The 20101-nt window shown below is 46.6% G+C and overlaps 1 protein-coding gene across 1 annotated transcript in view; it reads right to left on the reverse strand.

Moving 5' to 3' along the window:
• The window catches only part of KDSR (3-ketodihydrosphingosine reductase), a 53944-nt gene that overhangs the window by 23998 nt on the left and 9845 nt on the right, over window positions 1-20101 (reverse strand). Inside the window, exons 3-6 of the mRNA XM_044294415.1 lie at window positions 17625-17681; window positions 15404-15469; window positions 1856-1951; window positions 1508-1699 (exon numbers count right to left, since the gene is read on the reverse strand). Of these exons, the coding sequence (XP_044150350.1) occupies window positions 1508-1699; window positions 1856-1951; window positions 15404-15469; window positions 17625-17681 (411 nt within the window). The remainder of the gene's footprint in view (window positions 1-1507; window positions 1700-1855; window positions 1952-15403; window positions 15470-17624; window positions 17682-20101) is intronic.

The raw sequence follows: 20101 nt of genomic DNA on the forward strand, positions 1-20101 counted from the left end.
AACAGGGATCCGGCCTGGAGGGCGGCGTGCGATCCCCTGGGGGCGGAGGAACCTCCAGGCGGGAAAATTCGCGCCTGGAGAAGTTCCCGCCCCCTCCACCAGAGACCGGAATATTGCGGCCTAGTAGGCCGCGAAGCCGGGGGCTAAATTGCGGCCCCCGGCCCGTCATACCGCCGGGACCTGCGGCGGAACGGCGCTTCAAACCGGCCGCGGGAGCCCACCCCGCGGGCCGGTCGGGATTGCGGCCCAGCAGGCCGAAGCCTGGGACCAAAGTAGTGGAGCCCCGCCGACCGCCACCTGCTGGGGCATAGCCCAATGCCGGCCGCGGGAGCCCACCCCGCCGGCCAGAAGAGACAGGGGCCCGGAATGGCGGTTTGCCGGCGCGGGAGCCCACCCGGCCGGCCGGAAGAGACAGGGACTGGAATGGTGGCTCGCTGGCCGCGGGAGCCCACCCCGCCGGCCGGAAGTAAGGGGGCCTGGAATGGCGGACCGCCGCGGGAGCCGCGGAGCCTAAAATCTTTTGCGGCGCCCGGCCGCACCGGAATATTAGTGCTGACCGGACCGGTGCCCGTGATGGGTCAGGGGCAGCAAGGCGCGGGCCCTGTGGCCCTGAAGCAGTGGCCGGTAAGAGGGAGGGGGACCCTGAGACCGGGTCTGTGAGGGTGGGAAGCCTGCCTAACCCCTACGTCAGGGGCAGCTAGGTGCGAACCTCTGCAGCTCCCCAGGCATTCTTCTTGCAGGAAGAAGGGTGCCAATGTCCTATGGGAGCAAAATGTCGCCCTGTGGCAGCCAGGGGCCAGCCTAGGGCTAGCAGGGACAAAAGGGTCCAGAGGCCCTGTCAGTATGGGGGTCAGGCACGCAGGAGACCGGGGTGGGGTGAGGACGTAGGGCTGGAGAAGCCAATCTCTCACCATAGCCGTCTTCACCCTCGGTCCGTTCCAGCAGGGTCGCCCCTTCAGCTACTGGCACCGTAGTGGCAGGACGCTGGAAGAGGGGCTTGGCGTGCGGGCGACCCTTGTGCTGGCGGGATGTAGGGGAGCTGGGCTGCCCTGATCCACCTTGCCTTCTGTGGGGGAGGCAGCAGTGCGGATGACCGGCACTGGCGCAGCTCGACCCCGGGAGAAACAGAGAGGTCTAGTGCGTCTCTGTTGTCCCTGATGTTCTGGAACAAAAAGAAAAGAAAAAAGTAAAAATTAAAACAAGGAGAAAAGAGTGTCTTGCCTCCTTGGACACTAAGCAAAAACTGGCAGTCTCTCTCTCCAGGCTGAGGGTATAGCTGTGGAGGAGGGGCTTAACAGTTTTCACTTAGTGTCACGCCTCCTATGGAGATGAGCTATACCCAAGGTCTTCTGTGTCCCCCAAGGGAACTGGGCGAGAAAGTGCAATATCAGAAACATAGCCCATGCCCACATGGCACAGTTTCTGGAAGAAAGTAGCTATTTTGCCCCCAAATTGTTTCAACCTCTTGTTGCAGCACATGATGGATTAGAAGTGATTGGCTGCATACCTCCATTTGTAGTGCTTCTGCAAGGCCTCGGAGTGCAAACTTTGTTGGAGAGTAAGCGGTGTAACCAAATAACCCCAGCTGTCCGGCCTGTGATGAAACAAATACAATTCTTCCCATCCTCCTCTCCTTCATAGTAGAGATCACTGCACGACTGGGGTACACACTGCCCAAATAATTCACTTCCATCATTCTCTGAATAGAAAAAAAAAAAAAAAAAAAAGAGAAGGATCAACAAGCTCACTAATTAAATGAATTACAGGGTCAGTAATAAATACATTTTACCCTTCATTTCATAGGTGTCACATCCACTGTAGGATGTGTGAATATGCCTCAAGTAACAAAACTTACTGAAAAACGATCAATGTCGATTTCCTCAAATTTGCCAGCTATTGATGTTCCAGCACAGTTCACCAACATATCCACTGGACCAAGTTTTTCCTGAGCCTGAAATAAACAACACAGCTGAATTTTACTGCTTGCACACTCTACAGATATATCAGTAAGCAATGAAATTTGTCCAATGTAAAGTACATCCCAAAAGTGGTGTAACTGGTTTTCTACTAAATGAATGCAATACTCACCACCCATGTAACTTTTCCACCCATGTAACAAGCCTTCTAAGCTGGGTCTGCATGGGTAATTTATAACAAAGTGCATCACCAGCCAGACATCGAGCATAATAGATAAAAAACATAACTACACTACCGGAAAATGAAAAAGAACCCCCGGAACACTTGATTTTATTAAAGATAACCTTTCACTGCTCCTGACATGCCTGTTTTAATAGCTTCACGCATTCCCCATGCAATAATTCGGGAGCATCTATTCTTATGGCTCTATGATGTGCCATTCCTATATTATTTCTACTAGAAGTTATAAATGAATTGCTAGCAGTCTGCAGCAAGGGTACAGAGGGGTATTAACCAGTTGGGGGGGGGTATACCTGCACAGACTCACTATCTAATTAGCGCTGCCATTTTCAGACTGTGCTGGTGCACCCCTCCAACTTGTTACCACCCCTCTGTACCCTTACTGCAGACTGCTGGCAATTCATTCATGACTTCTAGCAGGAATAATAAAGGAATGGCACAACACAGTCATAAGAATAGGTGCTCCAGAATTGGTAAAACAGGCATGTCAGGAGTGGTTAAAGGTCATCTTGAAGGCGAGATTGACAAAGTACACTGAGCAAAAATATTAATGCAACACTTTGTTTTGCCCCCATTCTGCATGAGCTGAACTCAAAGATCTGAAACAGTTTTTACATACACTAAAGACCCATTACTCAAATATTGTTCACAAATCTGTCCAAATCTGTTAGTGAGCACTTCTCCTTTGTCGAGATATAATACATCCCACCTCACAGGTGTGGCATATCAAGGTGCCGATTAGACAGCATAAATATTGTACAGGTGTGCCTTAGACTAGGGTTGGGCGATATACCGGTATCACGATATACCGCTGTATTAAAAAAACTGCGATATGGCGATAGCCATTTCCTAAATACCGCGGTATTTCGTGACATCATAGAAGCGGTCATGTGTGCTGACCGCTTCTAAATCCGCGGCCGCCCGCCCCAGCATGAACCATACGGCACATTTACAGAGTACTTGTAGCTTGCGGCGGCGCTCTTATCCATTCGGCCGGCGTGAGGGAGGGAAGGAAGGAATACTGTGACTCGCATTCCCGACACCCGACCTCTGAGAGGACTCTGTGATCCGCGCAATTAATCCCAGCGCGGGGATCACAGCGTCCTCTCAGAGGTCGGGTGCCAGGAATTTTCTTAAGTCCCTGCATTGGTGGCAGCAGTGGGCAGTTCCGATCGGAGCCCCAGCAGTGTAATGCTGGGGCTCCGATCGGTTACCATGGCAGCCAGGAAGCTACTGAAGCCCTGGCTGCTATGGTATGTTAGTAAGCAGCATTATACTCACGTGTGCCGTGGCCGCCGGGCGCTCCTTTTTCTCATAGGTCTGTGCGGCGCATTGCTAATGCTATAAGCATTAGCAATGCGCCGCACAGACAGAAGAAGGAGCGCCCGGCGGCCACGGCGCACGTGAGTATAATGCTGCTTACTAACATACCATAGCAGCCAGGGCTTCAGTAGCTTCCTGGCTGCCATGGTAACCGATCGGAGCCCCAGCATTACACTGCTGGGGCTCCGATCAGAACTGCCCACTGCCACCAATGATAGGGGGACAACCCTGTGGCCTCCAAAGATTAATATTGGGGAGGGAGGAGGGGGGGCCCACTGCCACCAATGATGGGAGGGGGACCCGGTGGCCACTGCCACCAATGATTAATGCAATTAACGTCTCCTTGTGGCTGCCCCCATACAGTGTAACGTCTCCTTGTGGCTGCCCCCATACAGTGTAACGTCTCCTTGTGGCTGCCCCCATACAGTGCAACGTCTCCTTGTGGCTGCCCCCATACAGTGCAACGTCTCCTTGTGGCTGCCCCCATACAGTGCAACGTCTCCTTGTGGCTGCCCCCATACAGTGCAACGTCTCCTTGTGGCTGCCCCCATACAGTGCAACGTCTCCTTGTGGCTGCCCCCATACAGTGCAACGTCTCCTTGTGGCTGCCCCCATACAGTGCAACGTCTCCTTGTGGCTGCCCCCATACAGTGCAACGTCTCCTTGTGGCTGCCCCCATACAGTGCAACGTCTCCTTGTGGCTGCCCCCATACAGTGCAACGTCTCCTTGTGGCTGCCCCCATACAGTGCAACGTCTCCTTGTGGCTGCCCCCATACAGTGCAACGTCTCCTTGTGGCTGCCCCCATACAGTGCAACGTCTCCTTGTGGCTGCCCCCATACAGTGCAACGTCTCCTTGTGGCTGCCCCCATACAGTGCAACGTCTCCTTGTGGCTGCCCCCATGTGTTTTTTTCTTCTAAATGGGCATTTATCGCGATATATATCGTTATCGCGATAAATTTCTTAATATCGTTATCGTGGGTATATTTTTGATATCGTCCAACCCTACCTTAGACTGCCCTCAACAAAAGGCCACTCTGAAATGTGCACAGTGGCCAGCAGCAGTGCAACACATCTGTCGCATAGACTTGATCAGGTTGTTGATTGTGGCCTGTGGGATGTTGGTCCTCTCCTCTTCAATAACTGTGCAAAGTTGCAGAATATTGTCAGGAGCTGGAACACGCTGTTGTATACACCGATCCAGAGCATCCCAAACATGCTCAATGGGTGACATGTCCGGTGAGTATGCTGGCCATAAAAGAACTGGGACGTTTTCAGCTTCCAGGAATTGTGTACAGATCCTTGCAATATCGGGTCGTGCATTATCATGCTGCAACATGAGGTGATGGTTGTGGATGAATAGCACAACAATGGGCCTCAAAATCTCGTCACGGTATAAAATGCACACATGTTCGTGGTCCATAACATACGCCTGCCCATACCATAACCCCAACACCACCAAGGGCCTCTTGATCCACAACGTTGACGTCAGCAAACTGCTTACGCACTCGACGCCACACAAGCTGTCTGCCATCTGCCCTGAACAGGACTCATCTGTGAACAGAATGCCTCTCCAATGTGCCAGATGCCATCGAATGTGGGCATTTGCCAACTTGCAGTCAGCTCCAGACCCTGATGAGGACGACGAGCATGCAGATGAGCTTCCGAGACTGTTTGACAGTTTGTGCAGAAATTCTTTGGTTATGCAAACAGATTGTTGCTGCAGCTGTATAGGTGGCTGGTCTCAGACGATGATGGAGGTGGAGGTGAACATGCTAGATGTGAAGGTCCTGGGCTGGTGTGGTTACACGTTGGCTGCGGTTGTGAGGCTGGTTTGATATACTGTCAAATTCTCTGAAACGCCTTTGGAGACTGCTTATGGTAGAGAAATGAACAGTCATTGCATGGGCAACAGCTCTGGTAGGTAGACATTCCTACAGTCAACATGTCAATAGCACGCACCCTCAAACGTTACGACATCTGTGGCATTGTGCTGTGTGATCAAACTGCACATTTCAGAGTGTCCTTTTATTGTGGCCAGTCTAAGGAACACCTATGCAATATTCATGCTGTCTAATCAGCACCTTGATAAGCCACACCTGTGAGGTGGGATGGATTATCTCGGCAAAAAAAGAAGTGCTCACCAACACAGATTTAGACAGATCTGTGAACAATATTTGAGAGTAATTGGTCTTTTGTGTATGTAGAAAAGGTTTCAGATCTTTGAGTTCAGCTCATGCAAAATGGGAGCAAAATCGAAAGTGTTGCGTTTATATTTTTGCTCAGCGTCTAAACTGCTAGTGGTACTTGGTCAATGATCACACAACTATGGTGGTGCACAATTTAACTTGGGTATATGTTGAGGCAAGGGGAGAGTGGCATCTCCCCTTGCTGTGATACAGGCTACCACTCTGGCATGGTGAAACAGATGCTGGATAGTCTCCTGTGCTATGTCATTCCAAGCTCTCAACTTGGACCTGTAGTTCAGTCAAGTTGGTTGTTGGCTGTTGGTCGTAGGAGAGCCATCGCCCCATCCAGTCCCAGACATCCTAGATGGGGGATTGATCTGGCAATCAAGTTGGCGAGGGGAGCTGCTCAATGCCATGAAGAGCACGTTGTGTAGCCGGAATAGTGCGTCTCCCAACAGGCAAAAAATGCAGTAGGACTTGTTCCACAATGCCCAGGACATAGTGAAGGCTGGTCAATGTTCCCTCCACAAAAAACAGACAGCAACGGGCATAGCTAATGGTGCCTCACATCGTGACATTTGGTGTTGGTCCTTTGTGTCTCCGCACTATGCATGATGGAAGTAGACGCTCTCCAGCCCTTCTGCAAACTCTGATCCAGCCATCATTAGTACCAAGGCAGAAACTGGTTTCATTACTGAGCACTATTGTTTGCCATTGAAGCACATGATAGTTTACAGGAGGGCTGTAAAGTGCCTACTGTCCTCATGCATAGTACGGACACACACAGGACCAACACCACATCCGTTTCCATCTGGTATGTGGAGGTAATATTGACCAGCCTGCGGTATGTCCAGGACTTCGTGGAACCAATCTTACCGCCTTTTTTTTACTCAGTTAGGAGACGTTGTGTTCAAACAAAATAATGCTCACCCACATGCTGCCTGTACTACACAATGTGCTTTTCAGGATGTCCAGTCGCTACCCTGGCTTGCTTGATCACCAGATCTCTCCCCCATCTAGAATGTCTAGCATCCGTATGACTATTACAAGTCAATGTGGCAGCTTGTATGCCGGCAACTGTAGATGCCATCCAGTATTAATGTGACCTTGCCTCAATATATGTTCTGCTGCAGAACCTAAAATAAAAAGGTGCACCAACTTGCTTGTGTTGACATTGACTAAGCATCACTAGCAGTGTATACTTCTCGATCTCATCTCAATCATATTTAAAGGGGTTGTCTCCGCTTGCCATTACTAAAGCGAGATGAGACCAAGCCCCGACCACCAGGTAGGCAAAAACGGTGGAGTGTGCCAGCATTCTGCTGTTTCAAGTAGCTCTCTCATAGCAGTGCATGGGTGCTACGTAAAGAGCTTGGCACAGCAAGCTATGCTAATGCCAAGTTAGGGAACCAGCATAGCTTGCCAGAATTTTGGGAAATCTGGATAGACTGAATTAGCTCCTTAGACTCTGTTAAAAAGACAATGGGGGAGAATTAGCAAGACTAGCATTTCATATGCCACTCGATCTTGTGTGTGCCGGAGTGAAATGCGCCTAATTTATTAAGAAGCAGATACTGATTAATAAATACTAGCTGCATCTCTGGTGCTCCATGCACCAGAAATTCAAATCTACGCCACCTAGTGGCTGGTGCAAACTTGAGTTATCATTTAAGCCAGGTTATGGCACTAATGATAGTAAATCTTTAGAACTTTGGGAGGCCGTGCCCCATCCCTCTAAGCCTACTACTTTTCTTAGCACTTTAGCAAAGTGTCAAGAAGCTCTGAAATATGTGATTACACTTACCGGTAATTGTTTTCCCTTGAGCCTATGACAGCACCCATGGATAGCATTCGCCCCTCTCCTCAGGACAGGAAACAGGAAGCACAGCCTCTTTAAAAGGGAAGTACAACCCCCATCATGCCAGTCCTATTTCAAGAACTAAGGAAACAAAAGACTACCCCACAGGACACAATATATCTATAATAAAAAATCAAAAAATCAAACGATATATATAATTTTTTTTTATAACTAATTATAAATAAAAGTGTATTTATACTATATTTTTATCAAAAATACTATTTTTTCTTCATATTTTGGGAGGGTCCTAGGCGGGTGCTGTCATAGGCTCAGGGAAAAACTATTACCGGTAAGTGTAATCACATATTTCTCCCCTCGCCTATGACAGCACCCATGGATATCTAGGCAAGATCATCTAGGGTGGGACAACTGCTTGGAGGACTTTACGCCCAAACCCTAAACCCTCCTGTAAAGTAAGCTGCAGTCTATAGTGCTTAAAAAAGGTATGCGAAGAACTCCACGTAGCAGCTCTGCAAATCTGGTCAATAGAAGCAGAAGCTCTTTCTGCCCAGGATGTAGACACCGCTCTAGTTGAGTGTGCTCCAAACCCGGCAGGAGGAGGAACCCCTTTAGAGGAAGATGCAAGGTAAATGGCCCGTTTAATATATCTGGCAATAGATTGTGAGGAAGCAGGGGAGCTCTTCTGTCCCTGAAAGGAAACCACAAGCTTAGAGGACGACCTCCAGTCCTGAGTGGCAGAAAGGTACCGAATTAGGCACCTAACATCAAGGCAATGGAATTCCCTTTCCTTCTGATTCTTTGGTGAAGGACAAAAGGAAGGTAAAACTACATCCTGTGATTGGCGAAAGGATGACGAAACCTTTGGAAGGAAGGCAAGGTCAGGAGATAAAATAACCCTATCTTCTTGAATGCTAAGATACGGTCTTTCAATTGAGAAGGCCGATATCTCACTCACTCTTCTAGCCATAGATGTAATGGCTAGCAAAAAAGATAATTTATAGGTTAAGATTTTTATTGAGATATCTTCAATGGGCTCAAAGGAATCCCCAGTTAAGGCAGACAAAACTAGATTTAAATCCCAGGGAGGAACTCTGGACTTCTGGACGGGTGCAAGTTTAGAAATTGCAATGACAAATCTTTTTATCCAGGGGTGGTCTGTTAATTTATACTCAAAGAGAGAGCTTAAGGCAGAGATATGGACCTTCAAAGTACTAGGTCTAAGTTTTTTTATTCCAACCCTCCTGGAGGAAGCTAAGAACTACTGGTAATTCCGGGGGCTCTAGGACATTAACAGGCCTATTTGCAAACCTAAGGAAGGCCCTCCAAATCCTTAAATACATCTTTGAAGTAGCAGCCTTTCTGCTGGACAAAAGGGTGTTTATTACCTCCCCAGAAAGACCCTTCATTTCTAGGATCTGCCTCTCAACAGCCAAGCTGTCAAGTGCAGGCTCTCTAACTGTGGATGAAGTACCGGCCCCTGCACTAGTAGCCCCGGGAAGACAGGAAGTACCCAGGGATCTGCCACAGACATCTTCCTTAGGCCTAGTTCACACGAACGTATGGCTTTTATAGTTTTTTGCGGTCCGTTTTTCACGGATCCGTTGTTCCGTTTTTGAGTTCCGTTGTGTTTCCGTTTACGTTCCGTTGTTCCGTTCCGTTTTTCCGTATGCCATGTACAGTTTACAGTAATTACATAGGAAAAATTGGGCTGGCCATAACATTTTCAATAGATGGTTCAGAAAAAACGGAACGGAAACGGAAGACATACGGATGCATTTCCGTATGTGTTCCGTTTTTTTTGCGGATCCATTGACTTGAATGGAGCCACGACCCGTGATTTACGGCCAAATATAGGACAAGCTCTATCTTTCAACGGAACGGAAAAACGGAAACGGAAGGCATACGGAACACATTCCGTTTTTTTTGCGGAACCATTGAAATGAATGGCTCCGTATACGGACCGTATACGGAACACAAAAAACGGCCCGTACACCCGCAAAAAAAAAACGTTCGTGTGAACTAGGCCTTAGCCAGGAAAACCAGACACTCCTGGGCCAAAAGGGGGCTATAGTAATTACTAGAATTTTCTTCAGGACTCTCGGGAGTAGTTTTATAGGAGGCCTACTCTCCATGATTGGGCCAATGCGTCCACCGCTGTGGGCTGCTCCGATGGAGATAGGGAGATGAATTTCTTCACTCTTCTGTTCTCCCTTGTGGCAAAGAGATCTACCACCGGGAGACCCCATAGGGCCGCAATGTCGTCGAAGATCTGCTGATTTAGGGACCATTCCCCCTGCTGAACACAATGTCTGCTCAGAAAGTCTACATTCTCCGTCCCCTTTAAGTGTACTGCCCTGATCGATGGAAGGAAATCTTCTGCCAGCTCGAAAATTTCTTTGGTCAGAGACATCAGGTCTGGGGATCTGGTCCCCCCCCCCCCCCCGACGATTGATGTGAGCTACTGCCGTCATGTTGTCTGAATAGATCAAGATATTTCTTTTAAGAGGTGGAGGCGCCTCTTCAAGGCCATGAGGATCGCTAGAAGTTCCTTGAAGTTGTGAGACTTGGAGACTATTTCCTGATTCCAATGTCCCTGCAGAAGTAGAGAATCTGTGTGGGCTCCCCAACCCCAAGGACTTGCATCTGTAGTCAGAGTAAGGGGGTCCTTCCTTGACCAAGGGACTCCTTTTTGAAGGTTGGAAGGCACCGTCCACCATTTTAAGTCTTTTAACGTTTGAGGTGAAAGGAAAAAGAGAGTCCAGGGATTTGGGATCTTTGTCCCAAACCTCCAGGATCTGCAACTGAAGTGACCTTGAATGGAAGTGGGCCCATTCTACTCCCGGGATTGCGGCAGTCATTAGGCCTAGAACTGACATCGCTTCTCTTAAGGAGATGGAGTGGCGAGCTATAATGTCTTGAACCCTGGAGACTAGCAGAGATGTTTTTTTGTGGTGGAAGAGAACACATTTGTTTATGGGAGTCCAGGAGTACCCCCAGAAAGGTGCATAACTGGCTTGGCACAAGACTGGATTTCTGGAGATTTAATTCCCAACCCAGTTGCTCTAGAACCTCCCTGAACCAGGAAATCAGACTGATTAACTGGTCTGGTTCCTGAGAGAGAAGGAGAAAATAGTCTAGATATGGAATGACAACCAAATCCTTCTCTCAGATGAGCCATCATTTCCACTATTATCTTTGTGAACAGCCTGGGTGCCTGGGATAAACCAAACGGCAGGGCCTGAAACTGTACATGTAGGAGTCTGTCTGGAAACTGAACTGCTACTCTTAAGTACTTCTAGTGATTGGGATGGATTGGTACATGGTATTAAGCGTCCCTGAGATCCAGGGTTGCCATGTAGCAGCCTGGAAATAGATTTGGAATTATAGAACTGATGGTCTCCATACGAAATATTTCGTACACCAGGTATTTGTTGAGCAGTTTCAGGTTTATTATGGTACGGTAGGTGCAGTTTGGCTTTTTTACAAGAAAAAGTGTTGAGTAATAGCCCCTCCCCCTCTCTTGAGCTGGAACCACCTGCAGGACCTTCTCCAACAAATCCGAAATCTCCAGATGTAACGCTTCCAGCTTCTCTGGGCTGGAGCGATAGTCTGTCAAGACAAACCTTTCTGGAGGAGTTTTCAGGAATTTTAAGCAATAGCCTTCTGAAATAATTGAAAGAATCCAGGGGCTGTTTGAGATCTTCTGCCATTGCTCTGTGAAGAGGGAGAGCCGACCTCCTACCGGGGATCTGGCGTCATTGTTGAGGCTTTTTTGAGGCCTCTCCACCTGAAAAAAGAAATCCCTTGTTTCTTCTAGCCTTCATTACCAGGTTGTCTGGGAGCTTCTCTTCTCTTAAAATTGAATCTGGTCGTCAGAGCGAAAAGGTTTCTTAGAGGGCTGCTGATAGAGGGGAACCCCTTTTTAAATCATCTAACGTTGGCCCAAAGAGGAATTCACCCTGACAGGGAATGGCACATAACTTTGCTTTTGAAACCGAATCTCCTTTCCAATCCTTAAGCCAAATGGCCCTCCGGGCAGAATTTGAAAGAGCAGCGGCTCTTGCTGATAGCTTCAGAGAATCTACTGAGGCATCCGCTAGAAAATCGATGGCACTATAAAGGGTTGGAAATGAGGCAAGCAACTGCTCCACAGGTGCCCCCTTCTTTATCTGCTCCTCCAATTCGTTCATTCAGCCTCTTAATGATCTGGCCACTGAGGTGGCGGCTATAGCAGGTCTGAATGAGCCAGCCATCGCTTCCCAATTCTTTTTCAAATACACCTCGGCCCTTCTGTCCATCGGATCCTTAAGTGTTCCTGAGTCTTCAAACGAGAGGGCTGCCTTTTTAGAGATCTTTGCTACTGGGGCGTCTAGCTTTGGAGCTCTATCCCAATCCGCTGAAGCCGTATCTTCAAAGGGATACTTCCGCTTTAGGGCAGATGGCACAAAAAAAAAAAAAACTTTGTCCGGCCTACCTCCATTCATTTTTAATTACAGAAGTTATATTCTCGTGAACGTCAAAACACTTCAATTTCCTAGGACCCAGGCCCTCAAACATAGTATCTCTCATAGACTGAGGCTCTGACTGGTCATCAAGTCCCATGGTAACTCTGACGATCCTGACTAGGGAATTAATGTTCTCTGATAGGAACAGGGTCTCCCCGCCATTTGCTCATCCTGGGAGTGATCCGAGGACGGTAGCTCTCCCTCCTCCTCTAACCCCGATAACAACTCTTGATCACTTGAAGGGGGAATAGAGGCAGCAGCAGAAGTGCTGGGCGATTTTCAGGCAGATTACTCAAGGACTCTTTCACTGACTCCTTGACCTCGTCCTTGATCATTTGTTTTAGGCTTGATAAGAGAGAAGGGGCCTCATCCTCCAATAATTTGCCCACGCAGGTCTGGCAGGCAGGTTTACCCCAACCGGATGGTAGCCTTCTCTTACAAATTGCGCAGCCCCGCTCCTTGGATCTTGACACCCTTCTCTCTTTGGAAGTCTAGGCACGCAGAATAAAAAACTCCCATCAGGATAAATGTAATATATGAAAAATGCAGGGTATTCACCCCCTCTTACCCCCACCGGTACCAAAGTTTCGTTGGTGGTTTCAGTGGGTTCAACGCGCTGTGTGGGCTCCATTTTCTGCCTTTGGCTTTCCTCCATGGAGATCACTGCAGGCCACAACACCAGACTGCAGCGAGAGCTGGCTGGATTTGAACTTTGCCGGGCGCGTACCGGCACCTCCCCCTTCCAGCCCAAGGCACGCCCCCTCCCACTGCTCGGACCGGAAGCCAAGGATTCGGCGCTGACCAATGATGTCAGCGCCGACCCGCTCATCCGGAAGTGACGGCGCCGCACTCCCACGAGAACGCCGGATCGCAGCCGAACTTACGGCCGCAGAGGTTCGCCGCGCAGGGGACACCTAAGAAACACCAATGGGGGAGTGACCGGAGCGAGGGGGAGTCCAGGGATCCAGGCTTCAGCAGCGGCTTCCAGAGAAGACTTACGCCGCTCGGGTAGGCCCTCCTCCCACGGGTAAACACCAGGGGCTCCCGCAGCTCCATCCTATAGCGTGCTGTGCATCCACCCTGTCCCTTAGGACAGGAAACAGAACTGGCATGATGGGGGTTGTACTTCCCTTTTAAAGAGGCTGAGCTTCCCGTTTCCTGTCCTGAGGAGAGGGGCGGATGCTATCCATGGGTGCTGTCAAAGGCGAGGGGGGAAAGTCACAAATTATTGCACAAGTCTGGAAACAGTCATTTGTGATTTAACAACGCCACTTTTGTTACAGTACATCTATCCCATTGGTTTTCCTTTTTTGATCAGTTGATTTGTACATGATGAGGACAAAGCCTCTAACACTCTCTCTCCTCTTAAAGGCAGGCAGATTTTTGCTTCCTTTCAAACATATTAGACCGACCTGCTAATATAGGATTAATTAAAAAAATTGCAAGTCAAGACTAAGGCCCCTTGCAGACAAGCATGTCCGGATTAGGTCCGGATGCGTCCCGGTGCATTGCGGCAAACACGCGCCAGTAGGTACGCAATTGCAGTCAGTTTTGACTGCGATTCTGTTCCGATGTTCAGTTTTTATTGAGCGGGTGCAATGTGTTTTGCACGTGCGTGATTAAAAAAAACTGACTGATACCCAGACCCGAACTTCTTCACAGAAGTTTGGGTTAGTTTTAGTGTAGATTGGATTATTTCCCCTTATAACATGGTTATGAGGGAAAATAATAGCATTCTGAATACAGAATGCTAGTACAATAGGGCTGGAGGGGTTATAAAAAAAATAAAAGTGTAACCCCTCCAGCACTATTGTACTATGCATTCTGTATTCAGAATGCTATTATTTTCCCTTATAACTATAAATGATAATGATCGGGTCCCCATCCCGATCGTCACCTAGCAACCGTGCGTGAAATTCGCACCGCATCCACACTTGCTTGCGATTTTCACACATCCCCATTCATTTCTATGGGGCCTGCGTTACGAGAAAAACACACAAAGAGAAGCATGCTGCGATTTTCACGCAACGCACAAGTGATGCATGAAAATCACTGCTCGTGTGCACAGCCCCATAGAAATGAATGGGTCAGGATTCAGTGCCGGTGCAATGCGTTCAACTCGCATTTCACCCGCGCGGAATACTCGCCCGTGTGAAAGGGGCCTAAGAGTGCAAGCTACACAGAATGGTATAATGGAAAGACTTGCACATCATCCACGTTCTGGTCCACTACTGGCTTTGACTTCGAAACAAAATTCACAAAATGTGAAAGTGGCCTTAACACCAGGCTTTTCTAGATACCCAAGTGCCACTGTGTTATGGCAGTGGTGTTTTGAATTGGCTGAATGGTTTAGATGACCCCTATTCAAATACTCAATTAGGGAATTATAAGTAAATAGCACGGCCCTCATTTCAGGACCATCATCTATTAGCCAGAGTGGAAAGTGGTTAAAAAGAACATCTTCAAAACTAACTGGCCATTGATTTGTACAGGAAATATGGAAAGATGCAATTTCCCCCGGCATGGCATTGTTTGCAATGGAATTTAAAAAAATAAAACATTTTTTTTTACTGGTGACCTATCCTTTGGATAGGCCATCAGTATCTGATTGGTGCGAGTCAGACACCCGGGATCCCCGCTGTTCAGCTGTTTGAGAAGGTGAGGCGCTTGCAGTAGTACTGCTGCCTTCGCCAGCTTTTCCTAGGCCATGTGATGTCACGTTCATTGGTCACATCGCAAAGGTGCAGCTCAATCCTATTGAAGTCAATGGGGCTGAGCTGCGATACCAAGCACAGCTGCTGGTGAGCTGAGAGAAGGATGTGGCGCTACTACTAGTGCTGCTGCCTTCTCAAACAGCTGATTGGCGGGGATCCCAGATGCTGTATCCCCATGATCAGATACAGATGACCTATCCAGAGGATAACAAATGAAGAGAGAGGTAGCGGCAGCATCTACAGCGAATCATTTATTGGACAAAGGCTGGAGAATGCAGCCGAAACGCTGCTGCTTAATTTTATGGCACAATCCAATAAAGGATTCACCGGAGATGCTGCCGCTACCGCTCTTCATTTTCTATACAGTCGACAGCTGAGGATCTGCAGTTGTGGCTCGGCTGTTGCATTACCGGGGTGGCCATTTACGTCCATGGGTGCTGCTCTACAAACACTTTTATTTACTAACAAGAGATAAGTCATCAAAAAATATATAATTCTGAAGACCCCTTTAAATACTTGCTGCTAGATCCACCCAAAGACTACAGATAAATACTGGGGTTCCCAGCAGTGTGAAGCCCTGCGATTTGCTTCATATTGGGTAACCTCTCACAAAATGAGACTGCCCAAAGTGTGCAAAAGTCTGCAGTATGTGCCTAAAAATATAATCTACAGTGCAACATAACATAAGTATCTTACCTGTTTTATGACGTTTTCTACTTGTCTGTAATCTTTAGACACATCAACAGATATACACAACACTACCTAAGAGAAAAATAAGCAAGACCACACATCAGCCATAGCATAAAAACCCACCTGCCTAACTTTGTGTAGGTCCCACTCGTGCTGCCAAAACAGCTATGTCCCATCAAAACATGGACTTGACAAAACCTCTGAAGGTTTCTTAAGAAATCATGACAAATCAAAGACGTTAGCAGCAGATCCATTAAAGGGAACCTGTCACCAAGATTTTGTGTATAGAGCTGAGGACATGGGTTTCTAGATGGCCGATAGCACATCCACAATACCCAGTCCCCATAGCGCTGTGTGCTTTTATTGTGTATAAAAACAGATTTGATACATATGCAAATTAACCTGAGATGAGTCAGAGCTTGAAAATATGACTCTTCTCTGGTAACAAGATATGACTCATGTTAATTTGCATATGTATCAAATAGTTTTTTTTGCACAAGAAGAGCACACAGAGCTATGGGGACTGGGTATTGCGGATGCGCTAGCGGCCATCTAGCAACCCATGTCCTCAGCTCTATACCCCAAATCCCAGTGACAGGTTCCCTTTAAAGAGGTGGTTTCCAGGATTAACTGGTCCCACACTGAGGCCAGTGACTGGCTACAGCAGTCATGTGTGCCACCATGACATCAGACCGGAAGCACAGTGCAAGGGCTGGTGGGGAGCAGTGGCGCTTTAGCAGCAGGGTATCTAATAGGTAAAAGTTTTTTATTATTTTAATGGAATTCTCCACTATTGACCTATTTTTGGGTTGATCCCAGACAACTTGCATGTATGGGGCCTCCATGGATCAGACCCTTTCCCAGCAAATCACACAAATGCTTGACTGGATTGAGATCTGGGGAATTTGGAGGCCAGGTCAATACCTAGAACTCATGTTTCTCAAACCATTCCTGAACTATTTTTGGAGTATGGAAGAGCAAATTATCCTGCTGAAAAAGGCCACTGTCATTAGGGAATGGTCTTGTCATAAAGGAGAAGATTTGTTCTGCAACATCCACATGATTGTCAGAGCAGCACACACTGCCTTTGGCTTGTTTCCATAGTGTATCATGTTACCAACCAGTGATACACATGCACCCATCCGCATGATTAAAAACACACACCACCACAAACAGTTCTTCAGGCTAGGCCAACTTAATTACTCTGTCCATGGTCCAGTTCCAATGCACGTGTCCACTTTAGGCGGTGGACAATTGGAAGCATGGGCACTCTGATTTAGTTATATACATAGAATAAAGGAAAAAAAAACTGTAAAAATAAAATAGTTCCTGCCTAAAGGCTGCCGCGCAGGATCACGCACCATTCTGCAGCACTGTGTTTCTACAATGCTGCAAAACTGTAAAAATATCTCTGGTCACTCATTAGGGTGTTAAAAGGGAATGGGTCAAAAAAATTATTAAAAAAAAAAAAAAGACCTTTTGTTTAGAGTGAGTGAGTGCGAGTGTGTGTAATATATATATATATATATATATATATATATATATATATATATATATATATATATATATATATAGCAGAAGTTCTTCAAAAAAAAAAAAAAAATCCTGCATTTTGGCACACTGGCCACTAAGCCTAATAACAGGCTGATGACACATCCCGTTCTGTAGAGATTACTATTTACCAGTCCTCATTATCATCACATGCAGGATTACAATGTAAGATAACATCTGTTTATAGATTACATAAAATCTACCATTTACAATATGTAGATATATAGGTTACACAGTATCTGCCATTCACAGTAGGTGATCGTCAGTTTATTGACCCTCTCTCTGTACAACGACCCATGTACATATCGCAGAGCATGCCTATAAAACTCTCCCATAGAAGTCAATGGGGAGATTTATCAAACTGGTGTAAAGTAGAACTGGCTTAGTTGCCAATAGCTGTGAAAAATGAAAGGTGGAATCTGATTGGCTTAGTTGCTCATGGCAACCAATCAGATTCCACCTTTCATTTTTCACAGCTATTGGCAACTAAGCCAGTTCTACTTTACACCAGTTTGTCTCCTCCAGTCTATTGTGTCTAGGGTCCATGTGGCTGTTGGATCTAAATACCGTTAGCAGCTCGGGCAAGATAATCATGTATAGAAATTAAAATAAAAAATAAAAAGGTTTTACACGCGTCACTGGTTTTCATACACATTACATTTTTCTCAATCCTTACCTGTTTATCATTTATGGCATGCTTTTCAATTTCTTTTTTGGCCTGAACTAGTTTGCTCTGAAATGAGAAAAAGAAATTAATCAGAATGACAAATCATCTGCTCCTAGAGCTTTGCTTTTTGTGAATATTTGGCTGAAAGATAAGAGGCCAGTGTAGTTCACTCATTAGGTAATACAGGGTGAAGTCCAGCCAGAAACACTCCTGTTTTTTCCATGCTTTTCGGGACTAGTGAGAGATCACTTTTGTAAAGCAGCTTATGTGCATTTTCAGGAGTCACAGGAATGAATGATCACAATACTAGACAGCCTGTGGATCCCCTTTTAAGGGATTCTGCACTATTTGTAAACACAATAGTCTTTGTTAAAAGGGAACTAAAACCAGAATCCCAACACAAAAAGAGAACAACCAACACAAAGTAACAATCTTCTTATGTGTCTGTTACTTGCTCTTGTTTCATCAGACCATGGAAAACACAATAGAAAAGCAGTGCACTGTTCTTCCGGGCTGCAGCCATGTCTTCTCCCTCTCTGACGCTAGTGCACATGAGCTTTGTTTAGGAGGAGTTGGCTGGGCTTAGTCTGGATAAATTTAGTTTAGTCTACTTTCACACTAGTGTTTACGTTTTCCGGTACTGAGTTCCGTCATAGGGTCTCAATACCGGAAAAAAAAACGCCTCCGTTTTGTCCCCATTAATTGTCAGAGGGGACAAAACTGAACAGAATGCTCCAAAATGCATTTAGTTCTGTTTAGTTGGGTTCCCAGACCGGAGAGTAAATCGCAACATTGTTGTATTTTGCTTTCAGTCCTGGGATTTTATTCTAAACCATGACCAGAATGTAAATTTACTATTGCAGTACAGAACCCTCTCAGACGTCCTCCAATGGAAAGCTGGTCATAAATGTCAGAGATAAATCTTCTGAATCTACCACCATCTTATCCAGACTCTCCTCTGGTGACAGATGTTGGATTCCAACATGAACCATCCTTTTGTTCCCAGAGAGATAGGCCACCACCAGAGGTGTATCGGTGGTTTATTACTCTCTCCTCATTCAGAACACATGCATGCTTGGCTTGCACATATAAAGGGGTGGCCAGGAGAGCTAGCTGGCAGCCCACAGGTATCTTGTCTACAGTCAAACATATGTAAAAAAAACGACACTCACTTTTCAGTCTCCCTGGGGCTTCATGCTACCCCAACAAATTTGACAGAATAGTAACTATTTCAAGACTTTTACGGCTGTAATACTTTTACAGGGCTTTATACTTCCAGACAGACAACGGTGTGTGCAAACAGAACTCCACGTTAATGTACAAAGGGGTCAGAGGGTGAAAGAGTAAACTATCAAAACATGAACGCTGGTAGACTGCCGTCCAATATATTACAAAACAGCTAAGAAGGTCCACTGGCCGCAGAGAGTATTTCAGCAGTTTCCCTCTGTAGGTATCATTTCTATGGGTACGCCCACGTGGGTCTATAGATGGTAGATTTTCTGCTGTGGAACCGCGGGTAGAAAATCTGCAGCATCTAAGTGGATGAGAGTTTAAAGAGAAACTAAACCTTTGTATCAAATTTTAATAAGATGTCACTAATGCCCTAAAAAAATAAATTAAAAAAATAAATTGTAATCTACTTAATTAATTTTGCATTTTTCTTCGTCTTTTCCCTACCTAGAGTGCACCCGAATGAGGCCGCAGCAGCGCATATTGCTTCTACCTGTTCCGCTAAGGTAAGAGAACTGCACGTCAGGTCCTTTGCAGGTCCTTCAAGAAGAACATAGAAGAGGATCCCGGCTGTGCGATCAAGTGGATGAGACTAGTTATGTTTTTATTATTTTTTACCCTCAATGGACATACTTCGCATTCTCTATTAAGAATGCTATTATTTTCCATTATAACTTTTATAATGGAAAATAAAATCTACAGAACACCGAACTGCAGTGAAGAAGTCCGGGTTCGGGTCTGGGTACCACATTCAGTTTTTTATCACACGCGTGCAAAATGCATTGCATCCGCGCGATAAAAACGGAACAACTGAACGCGAATGCAGTCAAAACTGAATGACTGCCAGCGAACTCGCTCAGTTTTAACTGAACACAGATGCAACGCATCCAGACCTAATCCGGACACTAGGGCTGCAGCTAACGATTATTTGAATAATCGATTAGTTGCCGATTAATTTCTACGATTAATCGATTAATCGGAAAAAACGACAAAATTACCAAACAGAGAGGTTTATATGATCTTACTTGAAAAATTATGTTCAAAGGCCATATTAAAACAAATTGTGGACGACACTATTATGGGGGATCTGTGGACGGCGTAGTTATGGAGAGGGGGATCTGTGGACGGCGTAGTTATGGAGAGGGGGATCTGTGGACGGCGTAGTTATGGAGAGGGGGATCTGTGGACGGCGTAGTTATGGAGAGGGGGATCTGTGGACGGCGTAGTTATGGAGAGGGGGATCTGTGGACGGCGTA

This window comes from Bufo gargarizans, chromosome 5 (assembly GCF_014858855.1).
Source record: "Bufo gargarizans isolate SCDJY-AF-19 chromosome 5, ASM1485885v1, whole genome shotgun sequence".
In the NCBI taxonomy this organism is placed as follows: Eukaryota; Metazoa; Chordata; class Amphibia; order Anura; family Bufonidae; genus Bufo; species Bufo gargarizans.